The sequence below is a fragment of the Lampetra planeri genome, chromosome 40, assembly GCF_965212315.1.
Source record: "Lampetra planeri chromosome 40, kcLamPlan1.2.h2, whole genome shotgun sequence".
In the NCBI taxonomy this organism is placed as follows: domain Eukaryota; kingdom Metazoa; phylum Chordata; class Hyperoartia; order Petromyzontiformes; family Petromyzontidae; genus Lampetra; species Lampetra planeri.
Window position 1 is genome coordinate 7,201,602 of NC_136146.1, and position 27,746 is coordinate 7,229,347.

General features: G+C 48.5%; 1 protein-coding gene across 1 annotated transcript in view; it reads left to right on the plus strand.

The window, feature by feature from the left end:
• Positions 1 to 497: 497 nt before the first annotated feature.
• LOC144731812 (beta-1,4 N-acetylgalactosaminyltransferase 1-like) overlaps positions 498 to 27,746 on the plus strand; it is a 49,175-nt gene continuing 21,926 nt past the window's right edge. The window contains exons 1-2 of the mRNA XM_078613071.1: positions 498 to 634; positions 20,676 to 20,910. Coding sequence (XP_078469197.1) covers positions 20,693 to 20,910 — 218 coding nt within the window. The 5' untranslated portion in view covers positions 498 to 634; positions 20,676 to 20,692. The remainder of the gene's footprint in view (positions 635 to 20,675; positions 20,911 to 27,746) is intronic.

A 27,746-nucleotide genomic window follows, 5' to 3' on the forward strand; every position in this document is an offset into this window, starting at 1 on the left:
AAGAGCGCAGCGAAGTGGAACTGGGAGCGACGCACGCGGCGCAGCGCAACGATGACGGACAAAGAGCCGCGAGCAGCGATCCTCATTGCCTTGCAGGCGAGGGAAAGTGTCGCTTCAAAATCCACGTGGACATTCGCGCCCGTCCGGGCTGATGCTCGAGATGATGTCAATCAAGGAGAGCGATTGCTAAAGGAGCTGTTTCGAAGTAACCACCTCCGGGGCGTAGTTTATTCATAGGTGACACTGAACTTGCATCGCCATGTGTCATTCTCATGAATGGAACACATGGGCTGCTTACGTGGTCGAGAGAAAATGATACTCGCGGTCAGAGTGACACATCAGCATGGCGACAACGCGCCACGAGGTGGCCGTGGCGTTGCCGTGGCGGTGAGCTTCACGGCAGCACCGCCCCCGAGGATCGACACGCAGGTGTGGCCGCGTGTCCGCAGGTGCTCTGGTACGGGGTGAGTTGGGTGGGTGGGGGACAGTGGGGAGGCTGGCAACCGCGAGTCACGATAGCGACGGTTGCGTTCTGCTGCGGGGTTCCCGATTCCTGCTGCTGGGCAGTCCTGGGAGAGCTGAAACGCTGAAACGTGTTCGGAAGAACCCCGCGAACATAAAACTTCTGCACCGGGTAAGTGGAAAGTTATTTCTCGCAAAAAACATTCCACATTGTAGCTCGGCGAGTGTTCCAATTCGGCAGTTGTAAAACAATGCAGCGTGTCACCCACAGCGCGGATTTACACAGTGACATGGGGGTAGATCGCATAAAAAAATATATACGGACGGGACAGGTATTTCGAGAGCGTTCGTATTGAAAGTAAGTACTGTAACAGGACACGAGTGTGTGACTTAAAATGTTCAATTACGCTCTCCGACTAATCCCACGAAATTATGCCAGTTGGTGGATAAATTACGTCCTCTGATAATAACGCACCCACTGCGCACGTCGCCGTGTTTTCGCTCGTGAAGCGCGTCCCTTCGGACGTTCCACCATCGTCACCATCACCCTCCTGCGCCCTGCATGCCTCTCTCTCTCTCTCTCTGGCGGCGCTCATGGCTTTTTCCCATCCCACCCGTGCTCCCGTCTCGGCGACCTTCACAGCAAGCAGCTGTATTTCCCACAGTTCACCAGCATTGGTTTAAGCGAGCCTGACTGCTGATGAGACATTGAAAATTACGCATTGGTTCTTTCGGTAAAGTCACGTATAAAGATAAAATAATGAATTAAATAATAGCATACGACGTTTCGATTGCAACACAAGCAATCATCATCAGGTATAAAAGAAATAGCAACAAAAATCTAACCATAAAACTATAGACAGACATATAAGCAGACAGATATCACAAAGATACATAGAGAGAGAACACACATTGCTTGTGTTGCAATCGAAACGTCGTATGCTATTATTTAATTTATTATTTTATCTTTATACGTGACTTTACCGAAAGAACCAAAGAGTAATTCCTGCAGTCACGAAAGCTCCAAATTAAGATTGACATTGAAAATTGTTTGTAGCCCGTGCTACTGAAATTACGCGCTCCCTACGGACGTATAAAATATTATTTATATGGAGGAGCAGATATGGGAAGGAGGTGAATTGTCTTCATTTCATATCCTTTGCACTGTTCGGCCAATTCACTGTCAAGTAAATTCGTTACCTGCCGGGCAGCAGAGGCCAGTACAGCAGCGTCCATTGTTGTACCGTTCTTCTACGCTCCCCGCCTTCACTAACCCGCACTGACCAGCGAAGTGAGCTGTGGTCACATAGCGTGTTACCGCACCCATACAGTGACTACTCTTGGTATCTACCAAGTGGTCAACCATTCGTCCGTAACAATGTGGCCCTTAAAATAAACTAATATAAGCGACGTTTTGGGCAATGACCCTTCATAGCATATTTAGACGTATTTCCCTCTGAACCTCTCTTTGTCCTGTGAAGAAAGGCCATTGCCCGATACGTCGCTAATTAATGTACGTTTCCTTTTTAGGCCAGAGTGTTGTTTTTGTTGTTATTGACGACAGTGAGTTGTTGATGTTTTTGGCTGTGCTTTGTGCACCACTGCCAACGCAAGGTCAGCGTCACAGATACACTCTGCTACGGAGGGCCACCGCGATATGGCGATGTTACGATTATAGAAACACTGCGAAACGCATCTGCAACGAGGAAACGTCGGCCGGAGATGAGAAAAGATGATAAAAGTTGCTCGGAATGGGGCCAGGCTCATATCTGTCCTTCGTCGGGAGCTGAGACACTCGTGGAATTTATGAATTATCTGAAAATATCTTAAAATAACAACCCAACGTGTAGCAGGACTTTTCTGAAAAAGTGTGGCTCGACTGGGTACATTGGTGTGACAGCAGCAGCAATGGACGCGCTGCCAAAAGTAAGACACGTAGGTAAAACATTAAAATTAATGAAAGTAAAATAAAATAAAAATCACGACGTTTCGGAGGCAACACAAGCCTCCGAAACGTCGTGATTTTTATTTTATTTTACTTTCATTAATTTTAATGTTTTACCTACGTGACTTTACCGAAAAAACCTAAGAATATGAATCCTTGGGCTGAACCTTTAACCGGTAACCGGCTGCGCGCCCCGCATTGCGAGCGCACCGAAACACACTCCAATCCGGCCAAGCCGTGGGGGGGGCGAGGTGCGGGGAAGAGGCGCGCCGTGTCGTGTGAACGCCTCTCGCCGTCCACTGCCATTGGGCAGAACGTGGCGGGGATTTGAGCGCCATTTTAGCTGCGACAATTGATAACGACGAATAATCACCGAGTTACAATGCGCCTTGAAAATAATCGTGATTCTGTGTTGTGCCCTGTGGAGATTTGCGTCGAACAAGAGCGCTTATCTAACAGAAGGAGGTTGTTTGCCAATACGCATCTGGTAATTCCCCAGCATTAATTCATCTAAGGCTGACTGCTGATGAGACACTAAATGTCGAAAACAGATTGCTTTCGTTGAACCAATGCTGCAAAAATGTTGCACTCGCAGAAGCCCGTGTGGCTAATGGTACGTGCAACATACTTGTGTTCTTTACGTGCAGGTACAGACATGGGGGGGGGGGATGGATTGTCTGCTTGGTTACTTTATTACAAGTGCGCTCATTGACACTGAACAAATTATCAGATGGTCCCTTTAAATGTGGAATGTTTCATCCGCACAAGGTATTTTTTTCGTGCAAATTTGCATCTGAATGTGAGTTGTAATGCGCGTATTCGCCTTTGTATGAGTGTCGATGTATTTACAGGTCGATTATGCGGGTGATTGAGTTGATCTTTGCGGGTGAATTGGTTGACCTTTTGTGGGCGAATGTCACAAACCGACGTGACAGCGCCTTGGGAGGTGAACGAGTGACACAGGGCTTCTCACTGCGCGATGACCACATCAAGCAGTTGAGGCACGGCAGTGACCACGGCCGGACGGACCCGAGCAGTCGACACCTCGCTCACAACGCGTCGCGTGGCCCTTGACGCGCCGCGTGGCCCTTGACGCGCTGTGTGGCCGACGATAAGTTTTGTCTGCACTTTGCATTTCCGAAACAACAGTGGTTCCCGAACTTTTCCAGTCCCATCTACCCCCCTCTGCATCCGCACCAACCCCAGATACTCTACCAGTCATATCTACCTCACTGTTCCCATAATAGCAATATTAACCCTCCTCTTACCCCTACACCTACTACTTCTGTACAAGTACCAACCAGATCAACCCTTCTCTGTATCCCTATCAGCCCCATCTACCATACCTGTGTATCCCTACAGCAGATACACCACGATAAAAAAAAGACATCACATGATTTATAAATATTTTTTCGAATTACATTTACACTTAGTTAACACCACTGACATTGAGTTAACACTCAATAAAAATAAACGACAGTGCATGTTTAGAAGATCATGTTTACGCGAACAAAACACGAATGGCTCTAGAGTCAAATTTCGCGTCTCCATTGCTGAAGCAGATGTGGAGGCTGAGGCATCGGGCGATAGTGGCTGCGTTGCTGCACGGGGCCTGTAACCCAGCGCTGTAGAGGCAGCAGCTAGGGTTGGTGAATCACACGCGGATGTCGTGAAACTCTCTTCCGGTGGGCCTCAAGGATGAGTCGTACAATCAATTACGTGTGTAAGGCGCATTTCATCCCTAGATCCCAATGCGTCAGAATGAAGTACAGTAAAAATGTGGACTGCATCTGTTCCGTCTGTACAGGATAGTGTTTCCCCTGGCACGCTTGCTGCTGCTGCCTTCCCCCGAGCGCATCTGAGTCGACCTGTCTCTCTCTTTGGGTCGTCCTCTATCTACGAGAGCGAGCGGATTCTGTGCAATGGCGCAGTATTACAAGTTGAAATCTTTGTTTTTATTCGGAGTGGAAAGAGGCTGGAGAGATGTTCCTAAGGGATCACTTATTCCGTGTGTAGTGGGTTCTACGGAGGCACACACTTGACTTTAGAGGCAACACGTTCATTACAGCACCCCAACAGGGTTTCTACATAAACGTACACAGTTACTTGACCCCAACAGGTTAACTACATAAACAGGTCAGGTCAGCAACACACTGCCTGATCCACGATGCCGACCGATGCCCAAAGAGACGTAGCACCGAGGGTTACATTCCAGCAGACAGCCGCGATTGCTCTCGGGACCTCCCTTGTATGCTCCCATACGTGGCCTCGTTCCTCCTTCGGCCACGCCCCCTTATGGATCTCACCAGAAGGTTTTCGACCGAGCACCACGTGTCCTTCAAGTCCCCCTTTGGGCCCCCTCGCTACCCTGTCCCAGTCACGTGCCCTCTCGAGTTCACCCAGACTGTCACGTCCTTACTTGCTCTCTCCTTGACGGTCACCAGAACCATGCCCCCTAGGGCCCGCTTCCATGCCATACCCACTCTGGTGCCAGAGAGAGGCTCAAGACGCGCAGTTCCACTCTTGTGACAGTAGCTGGCGCTAAACGCCATAGTGACTCCATTTACGTCACTACACGTGTAACATAGTAAAATATTCCAGCCGTGATAATCGGCGGTTTCTTATTCTCGGGTTTAACAATCAACTTTCCTGACTGCTGGCGACGTCGTGGCCGAGTAAGGAGCGCTGACTGGGCCTCTCTAACCTCTACTTCAGATTTCAACCCAATATACCCATTACACTACCTTTCTTTTTTATTACAGATTTTTCATTTATTATTTTTGTCCCAAGACCCCAGAGGGAGTTATTTTTCTTTAATGTATTTAGCTGAGTTGATAATTGACCATCGAGGCCTAAGACCCTCTTTGTGCAACCGAAGCCTATGGTTAGCCGAGGTTAATATGCTCCCCCGTCAAGAGCCACCTCGTCCCCGCCCCGGTCAAGGTAAGACCAGAAATCCTCCCAGGAAGAGCTGGGGAGCTGCCTCATACCGTTCTGAAGAAGATTGAACAATTATCTCGACAGAGGAAAACACAGCCCTGCTTTGGGTTCTCGATTAAAACTTGAGCCTAGTCCGGGAGAGAGGGGAGAGGCAGGAATCTCTTACGATGACCCTCCAAGCCACAAAAGTGGAGTAAGGCGACCTGGTCAAGATACATGAAGCCAGACTGTTGGAACTAGAAGAAGCTTACAATACACTGGATGGTAAGGGGTGGGGATGTCCACTAAAGGCCTACAACCTCCCGGAGGGAGCCGAGGGCAATGCTCCCCAAGGAGCCCTCTCCTATATTGATTATATTGATGTAGTTTATATTTTAGTTTTTAATCGGTTCACTATATGGTAGTCATTGGAACCTCCTTTGCCAGTAGCAAAATATGACAATTGGTTTTTTACCTTTTCATCTGGCAACAAAACTGACACCTTTTTTTACAAGGAGTCATGTTTGCATTGACCACAATACCTGCAGTCGGAATGCAAACAAAAAACACAACTCTGATAATATATGCACTGTCCTTGAAATTGATTGGTCCACACCCGAGACAGCTTTCCTTAGAGCCTAGTCTCTGGTCCAACACCATGTGAGACCAAACGGTGTCAGTTTTTGCCAGATAAAAGGGTAAAAAAACAATTATTATATGGTAGTCATTATATAGTGTAGTGTAGTGTATACCAAGTTACGTAATGTTAATAGCTCAGCTTATTGGAGAGTATATTGAGTACATTGATTATATTGATGTAGTTTACACCTAGTTTTTTTCACATCGGTTTATTGTATGGTAGTAGGGTAGAAGCAGTTCTTTAGCATCAATATGCTAAATTACTCTGGTGATATGTAAACTCCTTTGTCAAGGCACTCTGCTCCTCCCACCCAGCTTAAAATACGCTGCCAAGCTTAGCAGTGTTTCATTAGGGCGCTGTCTTTCCGACACTCTGTTCTTCACCTGAGGACGGCTGCTTGTTTTGTGGCCGAAACGTCGTGAGAATGTTATTATGTTTAATTGTTATTATTTTATTATCTCCCTTCTACATGACTTTACCGAAAGATCTAAGAATATGAATCCCTGCAGTCACGAAAGCTTTAAATCGAAATTTAAAATCGACCCACTGCTTTAAGAAGCCCGTAATTCCCTGACCTACAACTCGTCAAGGCAGAGTATATTGTGCACGCTTACTGAGTGGGGAAGAGAGATGTAAGGGATCTGATTGAGACGAACAACCCAAGACCTGGCCCCCTTAATGATTTTGTTTGCAACCCGTCATTCAGCCTCTGAGGAATTGAAGGCAGCAATAACTCAAGGAAAAAGTGCCCTGATCGAGGATAACTTCATCACCCCAGATCTAACTCCGGGAGACTCGGGGATCTTATTCTGCCTTTGTACAGGGATCGGGTGGGGAGAGAGGGGATAGATTCTCAACCGTTCTACCCGGCTAAGCTACGAGTTTGTCAGCGAAAAAAAACTTGACTTTATGACCTCGGGAGAGGCAATGGCAAGTAAAATAATGCAGGAAATCCTACAAGGCCCAAGGGGGGACGTGAGATGGATTGGTGAGCCAGAGGCAGAGGTCGCAACCGGGTACACGATACCCGTACCCTACCCAATACCCGGCTACCCGTACCCGGCCGGGTACGGGTACCCATTTGCGACTCTGGTGCGGCCGGGTATGGGTACGGGTAAGGAATCAAAACCCGTTTGCGACCTCTGGCCAGAGGTGGGGGCCCATCAGACAGCGCCAGCGGGGCAGGCTGGGACCGCGACATTGGTGCCATGGTGACCACGCATTCTTGGAGTGGCAAACTGCGGCGGTGGACTTGCGGCCCTTGGGGGATAATATGTAATGAGTAGTCATCAATAATGTTGCTCTTTTGTTGTCCCCTCCTGTGGACGGTTCGAGGGCTGCACTCTGGTCTCACCGGGAGTCCGTGGAGGACTCTTTTTTTCTCAGGCTCGGTGTTGGGCCCAAGTTTGTTGGCTTTGTTGTTGTTCTTCTTCTTCCCTTGTCCATCCCTTTCGTGCCTGAGTCATTGTGTGCAAGTTGGGACAGTGCAGACATTATTCAATGCCGATAATGCCTGATATGATGGGTTTGAGACTCCTCACCAGACCTCCACTAATAGCGACAAAACCCCTGGTGGATTTGCTTGGATACAATGAACCTCTTTAATAATGTCTGTGACATGAAGTCCAGCTCCTCAATCGAAACAACCCTGTGGGGCCTGAAACCCAATGGTGCATCAAAACTCCATCATGCACGACTGCAGACCTTTAACTTTTGGCTGGGTAAGCCATTATGGCGAACGGGAGGGATCATAGGCCTCCCTTATGGAAGCTGTGGTATGGCACCACGTTTAAGCCACAAGCTTAAAGGCAGAGAGTTCGAAGCCAAAGATAGTCCCGTTCCCACAGAGCCTATCGGGAGATGCGCTTGCAGGGACGTCGGGGGGAGGAGACGGGCGCTTGGGGTATCTCCCGCTTTCCTCTGGGCATAGACAGGAGGAGTTAATATGTCACATGATGTGAAGTCTACACGATGAGTGTGGGTGAATTGGTGGGCCGATTCCACCTGAGGCCTTGCTGGCATGGCGACTGCCTGACCGGGGCAGCTCCAGGCCATTGCCAGTCCCTCATGCACCATCATAGCTAGGGGGCACATTGCGCGACCCTCTCCCATCAAAGCTCAAAGTTCATTTATTCGGTGTAGCCCTGTGAGCCATTCGGCTCTTGAATCGGGTGCAACCGCAACAAACAAAAAACAAAAACATGAACAAGAAAACATCTTAAATTGACTATGTGCAAACAGAAAATCCAAGAAAAGACAGCAAAATATTGCAGAAATATCACCGTACACCAACCCTGTGCAAATATCCCAGTGGGATGCAAGTCAAACAACAACAACCACAAGACAACTTAGATTAAGGCCATCAGTCTAGCTCTGTACTACAACAAACAAACATGGCCAAACCAAAAAACTTTTCGAAAATCACCAAAATAAAGCCATAAAAGCAATGAAACAGTGATCATAGGAACTGTGACCGAATTTTCACAATAAACGACATAAACAACATGTACTACCAAACTCTGCAGCCTTAGCTGGCTGCATGAGTCACTCCACAACAGTAGGAGCATCAGTCGGAGTATCAATATTTTTCAATGCACCTTTCAGATCAGCACACTAAATCAAAACACAGATCATACTTTGCATACTTTGCAGCGATCACTCGGAGTGAAACATTGTATTTTTGGCCACTAAATTGCAGTGGCAGCTCTGGGTGTACAACTCCTCTAGAGCAGTTTTGAGTGAATATCTCATAGGTAGTAATTCAAGTTTCAGATTAATGGCAATAGCATTCCAGACCCTGGGGGCATCAATAGCAAAGGCCCTTCCTCCAGTATTTGTACGGCAATAGAAAGGAGATCTAGCAGGTAATCTGCGGATTTTTTTGTAAGTACATCATGAATAAATAAGATCTGATGCACAAGCCGTCGAACATTGAGAGATGTTAAGTTTGACCCAATGTAGAGATCACAGTGGTGAGTCCTATATGGGCAGTTCAATGCAAATCTTAAGGCCGAGTGATACATTGAGTCAAGCTTCTTCAGTACAGTACTTGGGGCAGATTTATACACGATGTCACAGTAATCAAGTAGAGGCAGTATGGTAAGTTTTATCAATTCCAAACGGAACATAGGGGGGAAGCGGTGCTTGTGTCGATACAAAAAAACAATTTTTATTTTTGTCTTTTTACCAATATAATCAATGTGATCTTCAAATTTCAGTTTTGAATCAATAATGACCCCAATATACTTATAGACCTTGACTTGCTCTATTTGATAATTATTTAAGGAATGTAATTGGGGAAAAATAACTTCCTGCTTTAGTCCTGGTGAGAAGCATAGCACCTTGGTTTTGGAGGTATTCAGGACGAGTTTAAGAGCAACTAGCTGATGTTGTAGTTTGTTGAAATCACCATGGAGCTTAGCAATCACGTCATCCGGAGAGCGGCCAGCAGTAATCAGTATCGTGTCATCTGCAAAAAGATTTAACCTGGAATGATCCAGGTCAGTGCCCAATTCATTGACATAAAGAGAGAGCAAGAGGGGGCCGAGGATTGAACCCTGTGGAACCCCATGTCGCCGGGCCTGGCTGCGAAGTCACCTCTGGAAGGTCTCTATTTCTTCCTCAGTATCCTCGTCCCCTGTATACGACAGTCCTTCCTCCAAGCAACACCCTCCTGGAGGGCATTTCACCTCCGAGTGCGCCACCGGTTTGTCATCCCACACCCCGGCTGGGCAACCACTCCACACCTCCCAACCTCACCCAAGGGTTAAAACTCCACACCCCAATTTGCTGAGTCGGAGGCGCCCGTGCAACCGTCACTTTAAGTATGTGCCTCTATGCGTGTATGTACCTATAGGTAAACTTACGCCTAAAGTTGGCTCCTTGCCTCATGTACACTCCACCCGAGGTTATACGGCCTTCCCACGGCCTAGGGAGACGGCTCCTCATGGTGAAGACCCTGTGCATGCCTCGCTGGCGGCAGGGAGGGTTTCTAAACTGAGGGCCTCCCGTTTGGCCCGAGCGCCCTCATGAGTTAGCTACCTGCCTAATCACAACAACCGCCATTTGCCACTAAGTGGCGGTGACTTCACCACGGCGCTTGTGTCAGGCTATGTGCACGTTGAGACCACGCGAAGTGTCTAACGCCTGCCGGGGCAGACCCTGGTGCCATGGGTCAACTGAGATGACTGGCCGATGTACCACCTGTATCCCCTACTGTGACATCCACCCAGTGCTTCACACGTTGCGAGCATCGCTCCTCTTTTCTCCGTTGTTGTTGGAGAGCGACTGCCTCCAACTGCCCAGTAGCATCCTTCATGAGCCTCCTCCACAGAGGCCGATCTTGACATAGTTGGTACAAGTCATCGACAAGTCCACTCAGCTCCATATCCTCTTGTACCACATCACTCCATCTCTTCTCTAGACCGTGCCGCGCCCATTTATCCCCCTCTATCCAGCCAAACAAAAGCTGTTTAGGCTGCGCATGCGGGCTACATGACCCAGCCAACGCAGCCTTGCCTGCTGGAGGAGCTCACCGATGGGACTTTGTCTAGTCACTTGTACACCCACAATGCACCACCCACAATATGAAGACAAAGACAACACAGACTTTGTAACGTTTAATCTCTCACCTCGGGTTTGGCTAGGCATCGACAGACTTGCTGGGGTAACTCGACATGGTGTGCATGGCGCGGTGGCACTAGAACCCAAAAGGTGGTGAGAGTTCCCGCGAGACTCTACTCCTTCTCATTCGTCCACAGACGACGACTTTCCAGCTCTCCCTCCAGACTCTGCGGTCCATGCCCCGTGCCTCTCCCTCCTTGTTTCCGTCCATTCTGCGCCCGAGCTCCCTGATCTGCTACCGACAAGGGAGCAGTTGTACGGGATTTGCCAGCGCCAATCACCTGGCCCAAACTCTCCCATTTCACCCCTTCCCACCTCCCTCAAACGCCCGCTACCTGTTAATCAACTTTTTTATTACTCCCAGCGAGAAGCGGTCGTTCCCACGGGCTTGGGTATGCGGCGATTTCCTTACTTCTGCTGCGGACCGCCATCTATTCGATCAAATTGAACCTCGTACATTAAGAAAACACATTGCCAAGCGACCAACTTGGAGTGACTTGGCCGAAACACCAATTTCAGACTTACAAACGAGTCTCCCACATTCCGCTTATCCCAGGGACCATTAGCCCCATGTTCCCTTGTCCCCTGCCGTACCGTGTGGCTGCAATAGCAACTATGGGCTATGCGCTTATGTTAATATGCTATAGCTACTCCCCCATGGGGCGCCTGCCCCACCCACATCGGCAAAAAACGTGCTGGGTTCAGCGTATGGCTCCACAAATCACCACCCTGTGGGACTTTTGCTGCGCATGAGTCCACTTGGCGCGTGTCAGCTTCCACTACATTGGATCCCCCCCGCCCTCCCCCATATAAAAACCGATGCTCCCGCATCCCGATCTCATCCCAATCTTCAGACCCAGGAGTAATGATTTGGTGCTTTAGTCCATGGAGTTGCCCACCCCCCCCCCGCACTGTTAGTTGCAGTTTGTGCCTTTGTATCGGGCTCTTGTTGTGTTGCAAAAAAACTATTTAAAAAAACAATCCCTCTGATTCAGCGTGATTGCAAGTGACTCGGATGAAACTTTTTTAAGGGTTACTACGTTGTAAGTGAATACATTACAGTATGACGTTATTTCTAAACATAAGAACACGTGGGTAATTATGTATACACTCGCCTTTTGCCCGTCCAAGGACGGGTGTATTTCAGTAAATCTGAAACTTGCAAGAGAAAAGCAGACCGTGACATGATATTCAATGCATTAATGCGTGTGCAATTTGTAAGGGCGCGGTGACACAGACCTATTTCACTTTAAGGTTATAATCCCTTGTTCATCATGACGTCCTTTTTACTTTGATGACTCAGTAACGTTACGGAGATCACGTGACGTGAGGGTTCTGCCTTTGTAGTGAGGGATGTAAGTTGACGCCGAGGAGAGGAGAGGAGGCTCCTTGGCCACCCATGTGGAGTGACGTCACCCGCTAATTATTATGAATAGGGAGGCATCCATTTGGAGGACGTCACCTGCTCTTGAATATTAATGAGGGGGGATGTTCGATGGGGAGTGACGTCACCTGCTCATGATTATTAATGAGGGGGGGTCCATTCGAAGACCGTAACCTGTCCATGATTATTAATGAGGAGGGCTGGCCGACGAGGAGTAACGTCACGAGCGTTAAGGCTATTCCTGGGTGATTATAGTAGGTGTGTGCTGGAGATCACACCTGAACAGCGAGGTACAATAAGGCAATGTGGAGCACGCTCCTCGATCCGCTGCACTCCATCACGCAACATCAACCACCCCCATCACGCAACATCAACCACTCCCATTACGTAACATCAACCACCCCCATCACGCAACATCAACCACTCCCATCACTCAACATCAACCACTCCCATCACTCAACATCAACCACTCCCATCACGCAACATCAACCACTCCCATCACACAACATCAACCACTCCCATCACACAACATTAACCACTCACATCACAAAACATCAACCACTCCCATCACACAACATCAACCACTCCCATCACACATCAACCACTCCCATCACACAACATCAACCACTCCCATCACGCAACATCAACCACCCCCATCACACAACATCAACCACTCCCATCACACAACATCAACCACCCCCATCACACAACATCAACCACCCCCATCACGCAACATAAACCACTCCCATCACACATCAACCACCCCCATCACACAACATCAACCACCCCCATCACACAACATCATCCACTCCCATCACACAACATCAACCACTCCCATCACACAACATCAACCACTCCCATCACACAACATCAACCACTCCCATCACACAACATCAACCACCCCCATCACTCAACATCAACCACTCCCATCACACAACATCAACCACTCCCATCACACAACATCAACCACCCCCATCACTCAACATCAACCACTCTCATCACACAACATCAGCCACTCCCATCACACAACATCAACCACTCACATCACACAACATCAACCACTCCCATCACGCAACATCAACCACCCCCATCACACAACATCAACCACTCCCATCACACAACATCAACCTCACATCTGACATAAAATCGCTCCTATCTCAGCCACAATGGCTTTCTTCTCTACTCCGGGTTGAACCCCTTGGATTTCCGACACGCGGCCCCCTCCACACCCCAAAGCGTCCGCCTCTCTCCCCCCTGCCTCAAGGCCTCCTCCGTGTGCCCTTCCCTGCTGTTATAACACATTCCTTCGGAGGGAGCTGGTAGGAACGTTGGGTTGCTCGGTCAATGGCCAGGGTCAACGGCGGCGTGGTGTTTTCCGCAAATATGGCCGACTGTGAGGGCGGGCACAAGCCGGCGTGAGTAGGTTAAACGTTGAGTTTTATAAGGGCACCACGGGGTGACCAGCCCCTCCCCACCCAGCCCCACCCCACCCAGCCCCACCCTCCCCATCCAGCCCCTCCCCACCCAGCCCCTCCCCACCCTCCCCTCTCCACCCAGCCCCACCCCTCCCATTTTTGGATGCAGGACGGACGGACACAATAATCCCCTGTGGGCTGGTGGAACCAGGTGGTTCCTACCAGTATAACTTTCTATTCCACGTTGTGTGAAAACAAACATCGAACCAATCAACTAAACTAAATTTTTTAACCAGGTAATGCCCCCTGAGCTCTATCGCCTTTTTTTTAGAAGCGACCGAGCCGCAAATAATAGCCAAACGAAGTGGCTTATCTTGTGGAAATGTATAGCAGCCAAATACTCATAACGAATGTTTCTAAATGTGGAGGGAACCCCCCCCCCCCCCCCCCGGAGGACCCGGAGAAAAATCCACACGACCACGGGGAGAGAGGCATGTCAATTCCAAATATACAACAGGCGTCAGAGTTGGGATCGAATCCATGACCTCCTGCATACCAGGCGAGGTAGTTAACATCTCATAGCCACCAGCATTGGTTTAAGCAAGTCTGATGTGTGCCGATGAGACACGAAACTTTGAATCAGGTCCAGAGTTTTTGCTTGTGTTAAACCAATGCTATTGAAAAATTGTTATCACTCTCAGAAGGCTGTTCTGCGGATGGGATGCATAAATATCTCTAACTAGCTGTACTACCCGGCTTCGCCCGGAACTTTGGATTCATCACGCCCGGCCGCCTTTGTCTCCCCAGTGGTGATGTTCACACAACACACCAGTTACTCGCTTGAGGCTGAGTCGACCTAGGGGAGGCCCAGGACTGGTTCAAATAATCGTCACGGGTGGTGGTGGTGGCCGTGAACGGGAATCGAACTCGGGTCGCCGGGTTCGTAGCGCGGCGCGCTAATCACGACACTACAATGCGTTACGCTTCCACATGCGCGGGTCACGTGACAGATTTGACGTCACAGCTCACTTGCTGTGCAAAAAATATTTGCATTATTGAGCTCCCCCCCCCACAAAAAAAAACCTAAAGTCTATTTGTATAATTGTTGCATGGTGTACAGTCTGGAAAGTACCCACATGGCAAATTTCCAGTTTGTTGCATGTCGGAAAATACGCTAAACATTTTGAACAGACACACATTCACAACTTTGCCTTTTATATATATGGAGGTAACTTATACGTGGAAAGTGGAATATGGCAAGGAGGTGTTTTGCCTCGGTCTCGGTCTCCGCGGTTATAATCGACCCTCAAACTCGCAACGCACACAGCCAAGCAGTTGTCGTGAGAATTGGCCATCTGCCCCAGTACTTGTGGTCGTCGTACACTGAGTGTTTTCCATTTCTTTTGAATTTCTATTTTATTAACCGTATTTTTTTGCTTCACCGGTGTACTCGTGAATGCGACACCTTTATCCTGAGCTCCAAACTGGTTAAACAAGAACAATTGAACGCTCACGATACGTTCAGTTCAAAACGAGCGAGCTCAGCTGTACAAACACGAGAGAGTTCATTGGGAACAATCAAGAAGGTCGCCTGCTCCTGTCGAGATACTGGGCACAGTAGCGCCGTTGTGTGGCGAACCACGCCAACGCGGAGTGAACTTGCGTGGTGCCACAGGAATGTTTGGTGGCGCAAGTGCCCAGCCCAGGAGATAACACAAACGAGACTGTTGATACGAAACAAAGTATTGCAAGAACAAAAAAAATCCTCCTATAATATAATCGCGAAGCAGAATCTTCACAATGTCTCGACCCGTGCGTGGTTGGTGAACGGTGAATTGCAAAGTGAAACAGCCACGTGACAACAGAATTTCTCCAACTGATTTTTGTGTTTAATTTGTTGTATTTCCGCCACATGTCCGATTAGCATCGTTTGTTACGTTCAACATACATAGACACCATGACGTCTGAATCTGACTCGCCCAGTGGTTAACAGCCGACATCGCCACGCTGAACTCCACTTGAGAACTCCCCTCCTCCTCCCCGGGTACTGTTCGAGCTGAGAGCAGCCATGCCAGGTGGCTGCCTGTACGACAGCGACTCGCTCTCAGTCCTGCAGCAACGACACCTGCCGTTTACCGTCTGCGGAAACATCGCGGCCAAGGAAGATGAACGGGTGTCGGCACATTTCCACCACTGGTCACACCACAAATGCGCAATCACTTTACTTTGCCGCATTTCTCACGAATTAAATTTGTCCTGATGCTGCTCTGCGAATATTAATGACTCGGCAGCCGTATGGGGGGGGGGGAAGTTCAAGTATTGACGAATATTCTCTCCCCTAAAACGGTCATCACGAAGGAAGGCGCTCCTGGGATTCGGTCTGCAGTCGTTGCACAGTTGGGCGCGACTTTGCAATGTGTGATACAACTTGAGCACGTTACGGTGTCGTTTTCGGCAAATTTGTAATCATGACACCGACACACACAAATAATCCAGGGCTCTGGGTTTTACAGTGCGATTTCTTATCTATGGAATTGTACCTAATTGTTGTGCCAAGATAAGAATGGACAGGTAAAGCGAGAATAGAAAATGGGAATTTATTTTTATGGATAAAGAGATTCAAATGCATTACTGTCAACTGAATGTAATTTAATGATTATTACGGCTCGAAGCCTGTCACGGGCGGCGCAAACACCGAGGAACACGACACAAACAGGTATAACATATCCTGTACATCATCCATACACATGTACACATGCACAAATATGATGTGGGGAGACCTCATCAGGGTGAAGTCGTTTTTAAGTATACAAACAGGATTCAGTAGTGATCATATATTTTTCCCCCTTTTTTCTGGCAACAAGACAGGTGTTAAGATGTTAAAACACCAAACTGAAACCGTTTACAAGGAATCATGTCTGCATTAACCACAATGATTGTGGTCAGAATGCAAACAAAAAACATACTCTGATAATATATGCATTGTCTTTTAAACTGATTGGTCCACACCAGAGACAGCTTTATTTTGAGCCTCGTCTCAAACGGTGTTGGACCAGAGGACGCCAAAAGGCGTGTGTAGGATTCAGTAGTATTCGTGAAAAACCCTGTGTCAATCCACTCCTAATAGGTGAAGGCATATGGTGTCTCCCCGTGGCAGTTATTCAACACCAGCACTGGTTCCTACTGATGTTTGCTGTGGCCGGGAAACTAGCTCGGGTCTTTGGGTTAGATGTTATGCAACACAACGAATTTATTAGCATTACAATTACATGAAGATAAAGGACTGATATATCACCTTGTTGAACGTAGCCAACTTAAATCAATTTATATTTTTTTGTGGTGAGATCCCGTGAGTAAAATCCCTTACAGCCAATTAATAAAGTTATCACGTGGTGAACAAACGTGCCAATTCATTCCAGCTTCAGCAGCACTGCCAGTGTGGTGATGGTGAGCAATGTCCCAGCCCTTAATAATCGGGTATCATATTCTTGGTTCTTTCGGTAAAGTCACGTAGAAGGGAAACAATAAAATGATAAAAATATAAAACAATACAATTCTCACGACGTTTCCGACTGCAACACAAGCAATCATTGCAGTCGAAACGTCGTGATAATTTTATTGTTTTATATTTTTATTATTTCATTGTTTCCCTTCTTCGTGACTTTACTAAAAGAACCAACAATATGAATCCTTGCAGTCACGAAAGCTTTAAAGCAAAATTTAAATTGGGTATCGGTCGTTACACTGATGGTCACAACCAGCATCATCAGTCAGAGGCCAGAATTGTGACAATGTGCTCCAGTCTTATGGGTTGCGGAGTCACCAATGTGCACCCACAAGGGAGCAAGGAGTGATAGAGGTTAATATATTCACATAAGTTATGCTATTTCACTTTCACTATGTGACCCAAAAAATCAAGTACGAATCACGTTGGTCACGAAAGCCTATGGTGTTAAATTGTACAGTTTGGTGTAGAGCGACAGGTTACTGTGTTTGTATGTGTAATAATCCTTCGGGAGACGGCTTCGGAATCAGTCCTTTTATTTCCACTCCACAGTACACTTTGCTCACTCACTCTCCGTTGCTGGCAGACAACGGAGAGAGGACAGACTACGCACTCAGTCCCCACCGCGCACGTGGCACCCAGAGCCCCCGTCCGCGCGTGACCCTGCTCTTGTCAGTTTCCAGTCTGCTCTCGATCGTTCTCTCTCACTCGCTCTTAATACCTTCGTCACGTGGTTCCCCCAGCCAATCGTTCATGGACAGCTTCGACCATTCTCGATGGTTCCCTGTCAATCCCGGGACCACGCCCCTCATCCAGCTCCCCATTAGCTGGGGCCCCGAATGGCTAGGCCAATCACTCCTGATGACCTGTCGTGATCACGCCTGGGCCATGATCCCTATCTCAACCCTTATTGGCTACAAGCAGGACCGGCAAGCCAATCCCCACGTGAACCCTCTATGGCTGTTATTACATATGTGTAGGGGTGTTAGAGAGAGAGCCGTTATGCATGGCAGCTTATGGGAAACAAACACAGTGGGCGGGGCTACGTGAGTGCACGGGGGGGGGGTGCTCTCAACGACGTCCGCACCTGGCAGCCCGGGGCCCCACCCCTCAGCGGGGGTGGAGTATAAAGGGGGATGTGTCAGAGGGCTCGGGGCAGAATGTTAAAGCTAAACGAGTGAAGACCGAAGATCGTCCAGCTAGAGCCCTGGACTCCCCTGGGACGCCGCCCTTGTCAGGGCCGCGCAGGACCGAGCCAGCGGCGTGGTCCCGAGAACCAGAGCCAGTGCTCTGGGACTCCGGGTACCGTAGCCCGACTTACCAGTGTCGGGCCAGACAGCCTCCCCTAGCCCGTTAGTGGAGGACTAGGAGGTAGGTCAGAGATAGCTGGCAGTGTATTCCCAGCTAGCCGGGTGAGGGGGCCGATACCCCCTCTAGTATTGTATGTCCACAGTTGTGACTACTTGTACGGAATAAATACGTGTGCCTCACTAACGGTGTCCAAGAGTCATCAACGGTACTTCATATGTATATAGAACTTGTTTCGCACCGTACGTAGCTAACCGTGCTAATCGGAGGTTTGTGTTGTATCGGCCTTCCAATATGTTCAGCCATCATTTTATGAAAATTTGAGCCACGCTGTCGCTAAGTAAAGTCGGAATACTCTATCGAGACTCGATATCCTTAGAACGATCTGTGAGATTAATTCATTAATCTGTTGGCAAATCTCCCTGTCAGTGAGTCAGTCTCGAAACCAGTGTTCTTCCAAAATGCTGCAGTCTCCACTGCATTTTCTTCGCAGCCATCGCCTCTGGTAGCAGCCAGTTTCTGAGTAATTCCCCCATTCTCGTTGTGCTTGTTCATCGAGTGAGATACTTTCCTGCCAACCGTCAACGAAGAGCAAGTCTCCGGTAGGACAAACAGAGACATGCTTGAGACTGTGACATTTGCCAGAGTTTGCGTCTGGTCAGATTATGTCATTCCATTGAGTGTGTGGGCCGGCGTCCATCCCCCCGCCCTTGCTGGGCAGGTGGGGCATGACGTCCGCCCCCTCCACTCCCTCCTCTACCGCGTCGAAGCGGACAGCGGCACGCTCACGGCCACACCTGCGATCGATTGCCTCTGAACGCTCGCGCGCGCTGCTGGATGACTCTGCCTCGTCCCCCAACCACTCACGCTACGCGGCACGCAGGGGCACGACACGAGCGCTTGTGCTGCTGCTCTGCCCTCACTCTCGCCGCAGCGTTCGCCCACGCAGCCGCGCAAACCACGCACTGCCCCGAGGGAGTATCTTACGAGCAGAGCCTGGCCTACTGCTACCCAAGTCCCCAAAAACACTCACGCCCTGTCACATACCTCGCAGCTGTGCTCACGGCGTCGCACAGACGCTTTGAGAGTCGGAGGGAGGATGACGAAAAAAACTTTGCTTATCACTGCCTCGTAGCAGCACTCGCTGGCATCACGCGGATGCTGCGAGCGGTTTGAGGAGGCAGGACACCAGGGGGGGCGCGGGGGCTTGGCGACCAAGACGTTGAATAAGAGTTCTGTCTTGAATGCCTCGGGTTGCCCTTTTTATCCCCTCACTTCAAATCCCATCACTTCAAAAACCAGGGGTCGCGTTATCCCCCCGCCTACCTGTGCTTCTCGCTGGTTTCCCCTCCCTCACACGGAGCGTTGTGACGGTTACTTCGCGACCTAGTGTCTATGTGCCTGTACTCATTAGTTTCTGACTCAACCCGATTAATCTGGAAGGGCGTCCGGCTGGCGAATACACACTCTGCTGGTGTGTTCTTGGTCTGGGGGAGGTCGTGGCGCTGCGTTGCCATGACCTCATGGTCTGCTCTGCTCGCTTAATATTTCATCCAGCCCCCCTCCCCGATGTCGTGTATGACTCATTGCGGCTGCCCCACTGAACCTTTGTGCGCCCATACAATTGTAAGCCAATTTAGGGGCACCGCAATGTGACTTGTCCTGTGAGGGTCGGCCAATCTCCTGGCACCGGGAAACCGCGGGACTTTCCTCCTAGGGACCCGTCGGATGAAACCCCGTTGAGCCAGGCGATACCCCGCCCGGACACTCCGTGTGTGCGCTGTGTGTGTGTGCTCAGGGTGGGGGCCAAGTTTTCAAGTTTCATTTATTAGGTATAGCCCTGTGAGCCATTCGGCTCTTGAATCGGGTGCAACCGCAACAAACAAAAAAAACATGAACAAGAAAACATCTTAAAGTGACTATGTGCAAACAGAAAATCCAAGAAAAGACAGCAAAATGTTGCAGAAAAAGCACCGTACACCAACACTGTGTGCAAAAATCCCAGTGGGATGTAAGTCAAACAACAACAACCACAAGACAACTTAGATTAAGGCCATCAGTCTAACTCTGTACTACAACAAACATGGCCAAACCGAAATTTTTTTCAAAAATCACCAAAATAAAGCCATAAAAGCAATGAAACAGTGGTCATAGGAACTGTGACCGAATTTTCACAATAAACGACGTAAACAACATGTATTACCAAACTCTGCATCCATAGCTGGCTGCATGAGTCACTCCACAACAGCAGGAGCATCAGTCGGAGTATCAACATTTTGGGGAGTCGCGGCACTTGCTCCGCGGCCGTGGCACCACAATAGCATGGTGGTCACACATGCCTGCACTGTCCACGAGAATCACCTCCGCTTGGCTTCCGAGAGGGCGAATTCCAGGTGATTCGGTCTGACGTGAGTGCATGCATGGTACCATCACCGTCGGTCGAGTTGACGTGGCGACTGCTGTTGTGTGTGCAGCGGTTCTGTGTGAAGGAATGCAGCATCTAAAGTACGTGGTGTGCTCGCTCATCGTGGTCACCTCGCTCATCGTCCTCATCTTCATGATGACGATCCTGCAAGAGCACACGACGAGGTGGAGCACGGTCGGAATCGATTTGACCGTCTACAGAAGTGCGCTCGGAGGGAATGGCGCCGCGCACCCCGCCGGAGACGAGGAGCAGGTCCGCCAGCGGCTCAAGCCCAACGCGCAGATGTGAGTCCCGTGATTGCGTCTTCCTCTGTTCCCACTCCACGGGAATTTTGTTTTGTGGGGGCTCTTGTTTACCCCTGCAGGGCCGGCGCTTCGGGGCATGTCCTGGGATGGGCCCTGGCCACCAAATGTCCCTGTGTGGCCCACCCGGTTCACTCTTCTCCAATGCACCCCCCAACCCCAACCCGAGACGATCTGAAGCTGGGCGTAATTTGCCTGTCCACACCCATCCCCAATCTGTCGAGATGGGGGGCTGGAGCACAGGGGGTGGGGGGGGCTATCACGTCATGGTAGTGGTGATGTGGGGAGCTGGGAGTGCAGTGGTTAGTGCACTGCACTCCAAACCGACTTCGATTTTCCACTCACGACCAACAATAGTGGCAAATATTTCAACCAGTCGGGCCTCTCCCAAATCGACTCACTCTTAAATTAGTTCCTAATATGGAATGTAAACATTATCATTGGAGAGACAAAGGCGGCTGGGCGTGTCTCCCGCATGCCTGTGTATCCCACAGTCAATCGCGACACCTGTGTAATTAGTGGTCTCCGACACGGTAAGCAACTTCAGTCGTTTACTCAATAAAAGCTCGGTACAGCCACGTTGTCTCCGTCTCTTTCTTTTACGGACGTCCACCCCTCGTGTGGCTACGCTGCCCCGCGCCACGTGGCGCTCACCCGCTCACCAATGCACCGCTGCTGGCTGATGGTGCGCTAGGGAGCAGTTGAGCGGCTGGAGCACGAGCCGCCACGTGGCCATTGTAGATGGCCACGTGGCCATTGTAGATGGAGGGGCAGCAGCGACGGGGAGCTCCTCTTCAGTCTTCAGCACCGACCTCTCGTGCTGCTCCGTGTCCCGCTTATATCCCCCCTCCAGAGGATAAGCCCCGCCTCTGGCCACGCCCCTCCTGGAACCTTCCCGAACGTTCCAGAGGCTTCCCTGGTGGAGCCGCCTGTACAAACTTAGTAATCATTGGAAAGATGTTATCAACCATGCAAAAAAGACGTAACTACACATTTTTTGGACCATCTTATCTGACAGGCACTATTTTACTTTACCGAATGTTAACATCCCCAGCGTTTAACAGTACTCTCTTTATTGTCAGCCAACACTGGTATAAACATGGACATTTCCGTTTCTTTTCTATCATGTGCATCCACAGTGACTTGCGCACAAACACGTCCACGCCAAGGACGCCCACGAGTACCTCGCGCCCTCTTTTAGCCCCCCCCCCCCTCCCGATACGTTCCATTCATTGGCTACCACATTCTGATAAGCTCCTCCCCCCCTCTCCTCCCCCTTAACTTGTATTTAAGGGCTTGCATCTTGAATCCCTGCCTCACTTGATGCAGCAAATCTAGCTGTGACAGTCCCACCTGATGACGGAGACTTGTGTTGCCTCCGAAACGTCGTGATTTTATTGTTTTATTTTTATTAATTTTTTTTCCATTTTTTTACCTACGTGACTTTACCGAAAGAACTAAGAGTATGGACTGTATAAGTAATGTATGCCCACCCCGATAATCCAGGCGATGGTGCTCTCATTACACCTGTATTCAAGCTGCTGTGTCTCTGTTGGTGTATGTGCGGTTCACCAACTCAGACATCAGCAGACATCACTGCCGCCTCTAGCACCTTGCCTTCTGACGATGCTACGGATTTTTTCTTTCTTTCTCCAAAGCGACACCACCACCAACAGATTAGACAATACCCTCCTCAAGTAACCATTATATATTATTTCGGTCTTTCGGTAAAGTCACGTAGATAGAACAATAAAATAATGAAAATAAAAATGAAAATAAAGTGAATAAAAAAATGATTAAAATATCACGACTTTTCGATCACAACACAGGCAATCGTCATCAGGTGAAAAAAGAGGGGGAAAGCTGCTGAGGTAGGCTGTTTAAAAGGTTTGAAATAGGTGTAGCCCAAGGGTCATAAACGAAGTGGGCGGGGATAGTGATGTTAAAGTGAGAAGGATTAGCATGTCAATGTAAGAGATTAGCATGTCAATGTAAACGGCGGCTTTGTTAGTGTGAACCTGTAAATATAAAATCAGAGAGTCGAAAATAACTGCTAACATCGGAAGGTAGGCTGGAAACATCACAGCCAGTTATGACTTCAACTGGTTAATAACGTCCTTCCAATGATTGCCCAATTTGTACCCATCTTCTTTGTTGAAATTGTGTCTGTGTCTATATATCTGGATGGCTTCATGAACAAATCTTTGTTAATAGCCTGTGGGTTTGCAGAGTACCCTCGTCTTGGAGAAATCAATGTTGTGTGTGTCCACAGCGTTGAAACAATGATCCGCCACCTCCGAGGTGTTGGTTCTGCCGTGTTTCAAATCCGTTTTGTGTTCGCGAATCTGGTCTGAGACACGTCGCTTCGTTTCATCAATGTAACTGCTGTCGCAGACACAACTCATCTTATAGACACCAGGACATTGCATGTCCGGAATTGCATCCTTCACTGATGGGATAAAATCAGGGATTTTGTGTACTGTATTGAACCGAACTTGGATCTTGTTTTTGTTCAAAATTTTGCAATCCTTTTGGCAACCCCTGCTATGTATGGTAAGGTGATGGTTTTGATTGAGTCCTCAGATGGTTCTCTACCCATGGTTGGGGATGCAGCTTTGCGGATTGTGCGGTCAGAATGTCCATTCCTCCTGAGAGCCTGGCATACGTGTTCAAGCTCACTGGCTAGGTTGTGCTGGTCGTAGATGCAATGGGCCCTATGGTGTAGTGTTTTGACGAGGGAATTCTCTTGGGCTGGATAGTGGTGGGAGTCAGGCTTTAGATAGGAATCCGTGTGGGTAGCTTTTCTATAGACAGAGTGTCCCAACGAGCCATCAGGTTTCTCGATCAAAACATCCAGGAATGGTAGTTTGCCATCATTTTACACTTCCATGGTGAATTTGATAGATGGGTGTAAGGAATTGATGTGGTTGAGAAATGAGGCCAGATGACGAATGTGTCATCTATGTATCTCTTCCACAAGGAAGGATGTCGGGTGGATGTCTGGATGTCGTCTGTCTCAAATTTCTCCTTGAAAATGTTCGCTACCACTGGTGATAGCGGAGAGCCCATTGGGGTACCTTCATTCTGTGTGTAGAAAGTACCAATCCAGGTGAAGTAAGTGTTGGTACGACAGTGCCTTACCAACGAAGAACATCAGGATCCAATGCCCGTTGGACTAGGTCTTCAATGATTGCAATAGTATCAGGTACGGGTACCTTGGTGAAGAGGGAGACTACATCGAAAATGACATGCAAATCCCCCGGGGACAGTGATATGTCCTTGATTTGTGAAACCAAGTGGGCCGAATTAAATGCAGCTGAAGCGGTCTTGAGAAGCAGAGTCTCAGACAGAAATCGTGCCAGTCTGTAAGCGGGTGAGTTAATGGTGGATACGATAGGACAGAGTGGAGTACCCTCTTTATGGATTTTTGGAAGGCCGTAAAATCTGGGTGGTCTAGCAGCTGAAGGTTTTAGAGAAAGCTGTTTGGTGCGTTCGATTAGGGAAGTCGAATTAGTGATGATTTTGTTGCTTTTAGTAGCCAAGCTATTGGTAGGGTCTCTGTTAAATTTGGTATAGCAGCCACCATTGAGAAGGTCTTGGATTTCGTTGTTGTATGTGGTTTTATCTATGATGACAGTGCCTATAGAAAACCACAACAGCGGATAATTTTCTCACCTGAAGACGGACGCTTGTGTTGCGACCGAAACGTCGCGTTGTCTTTTATTATTTTTTCTATCTACGTGACTTTACCGAAAGAACCAGAGAGTACGGTAGGACTAATACCTCAGCCGTGGCTGATCATTGTTTTAATGCGGTGGGCTCACACAAAATTGATTTCTCCAAAACGAAGGTACTCTACAAACCCACTGGCTATCAACAAAGATTTGTTCTATCTAGGTGACTTTACGGAAAGACCAAAAGAATATGAATTCCTGCAGTCACGAAAGCTTTAAGTCAAGATTTAACCATGATATAGCATGCTTTTTGAAGAATGCACCTCCTCACCATTGGTACCTCATTTGCCAGCAAAAAATATGATAATAGTTTTTTTACCCTTTTATTTGATTGGACCAATCAACTTCAAGGACAGTGCATACATTATCAGAGTTATGTTTTTTGTTTGTACTATGACTGCAGGTATTGTGGTCTATGCAAACATGACTCCTCGTAAAAAAGGTGTCAGTTTTGTTGCCAGATAAAAGGGTAAACAAACAATTATCATATTTTTTTGCTGGCAAATGAGGTTCCAATGGTGTAAATGCTTACCCCGAGCTCTCATACTCTGATGGTGCATTGTCTTTGAGCTGTGCGCCTTTTGGCGTCATCTGGTCCAACCCATGTGAGACTGGGCTCTAAGGAAAGCTGTCTCGGGTGTGGACTAATCAACTTCAAGGACAGTGCATACATACATAATCAGAGTTGTGTGTTTTGTTTGCACTATGACTGCAGGTATTGTGGTCTATGCAAACATGACTCCTCGTAAAAAAAGGTGTCCGTTTTGTTGCCAAATAAAAGGGTAAAAGAACAATTATCAATGCACCTCCTTTTCAGTTAAATTGGCCCGGGGAGTTCAAAGTGATGGCGTACAAGACCTTTCGTTGAAGGTCAAGGCTTTGTCAATGGCAGTACCGTGGACGCGTAGCAGCGGCCATGCAGTTGCTTCACCAAGTCGAGTGCGATGCTGTTGCGTGCAGGCATGAAATGTTGGGTGCTTTTGCAACACCCACATCACAATGCGTCACACCTCATCACATTACCGCCCGCTTTGAGCTCTCGCGTCCCCCTAGGCCATTCAGCAGCAGCCGTGTTTCGTAACTGTGGCCCACAGTTGACGTATTTACGCTTGCTCCATCTGTACGTCCACTCACAGGCAAACGCCAGCATTGTTCAGACATTTCTTTGTTTATTATTATGTTTGACGCTATATAAAATTTAATTATTATTCATTGTGAACCATGTTACGCCGATCAAGAGTGGATTTCCTGCTCACGTCCGCATCCGAGAAGGTGCTAAGTCTCCCATTCCAAACCCTGAGATAATTACGGAAATTCTAGAGTCAGATGGTGGGAACGAGTCTATTATCCACAGGACACACGACTGGAGACTTTCTCACAAAGCGTCGCTAATGCGTTTATTTGACATTAGCTCATTCAGTAAATGGCATTTAGCATGTTTTAAATATGATTTTGACGTGTATTAGTGTTTAGTTGCATGAGTTATTGTCCAAGCCAAGTGTTTATGCTGCTGTCTTATACCGTGCATTGAGCTCCTTTGATGCAAGGAGCTCCATGAATGATTCTTCTGAGCTGTGCTTTGAGGCCTCGACACGGCCCACCCGCCGCCTCTTCCTCCGGCACCACTCCCTGTTACCAGTTCCTCATTACGCATCCATTCCACACCCCTTCACTATCCCTCATCTCGAATAATAACAACGCCGTTTTCAAAAGTGTGATCACCTGCACCCTGATCATTAACACCACTCACTATAATCCTTAATTTCACCTTAGTTCATCATCAACCGCATCGTCACCATACATCTTCGGTCATTTAGTAATTTGCATTTACATAGCCCCCGCTTTCTTCTATAATCACCCAGTCTCGTATTTCCAGGTTGAGGCCACAACACGGCTTTGATCAAGTGGATGTGTGCTGTGAAAAATCAAAACAATTCCACAAACAAACAACCTCGTATTCGACATTTCAAAATCACCCGAATCCTATGCATGACGTTGATTTGAATGGAATTGTTTAGTTTTATAAAATAGTGTATCGCTGATTTATAGACGAAGAGGTGAGTGGCGTGAGACGATACGAACTTCAAAGCACCGTCACTGCCCGAGCGTTCACAAACAGCATCAGAATATTGATTTCACAGATGTCCACGTGGCGTGTCCGAATGCGTCTTTGAGCATCGCTCCCTCGTCGAGAATGCAGAGATGCACCCCTGGCAGAGGTCGCAAACGGGTTTTGATTCTTTACCCGTACCCGGCCGCACCAGGGTCGCAAACGGGTACGGGTATCGGGTACCTGATTTCGACCTCTGGGATGAAGCCATGTTGCAGGCGCGGGTGGGTTGATTCTAGGAACTTGAATTGTGAGAAGAGACAAGACGTTGGGAAATGAGTGACAAACAGTTACTCACCAGTGACTCACAGTCCACCCGTACCCGTAACCGTACCCGGCCGCACCAGGGTCGCAAACGGGTACCCGTACCTGCTCGGGTACGGGTAGCCGGGTATCGGGTAGGGTACGGGTATCGGGTACCCGGTTGCGACCTCTGCCCCCTGGGTGGGGATTTCGGTCCCACGTTGAGCGCCGAGGTGGTGCGGAGGGAGGGAGGTTACTGCCCAAGCATTCACCTGGGAGCCACGGCCGGGCTGGAGGGTGGGCGCGTGACCTCATCACCGCCCGTTTACCAAGCAGCCAGCAAATAGTTTTCTAAATATATATAACTAGTTCATGAAGCCTGTCTTTGACAGGCAAAAAGTTTTCAATTAATATATTAATTAACCCGATATTATTTTTTTACATTTTTATCTACGAATAGACACTAACAACTACTCCAAAATATTTTTTTTAAACTAAAACTATTGATTACTTGATTCAACTAATTATATTTAAAGACATACCCATCGGAAACTGCTTAATTTAAAGATTCCATTTTTTTTTTATAATGTAGAGAAGTTCCGACGGACGTACTCGTAGACGGAGGTAAGTTAAGGGCTTCCGCCAGGGTTTATTAACTCTTATCAATACTACACAGGGTACACAACTCCCAGGGGCTAGGGGTCCTACTCTGAGTCCGGGTCCCTGCCGGC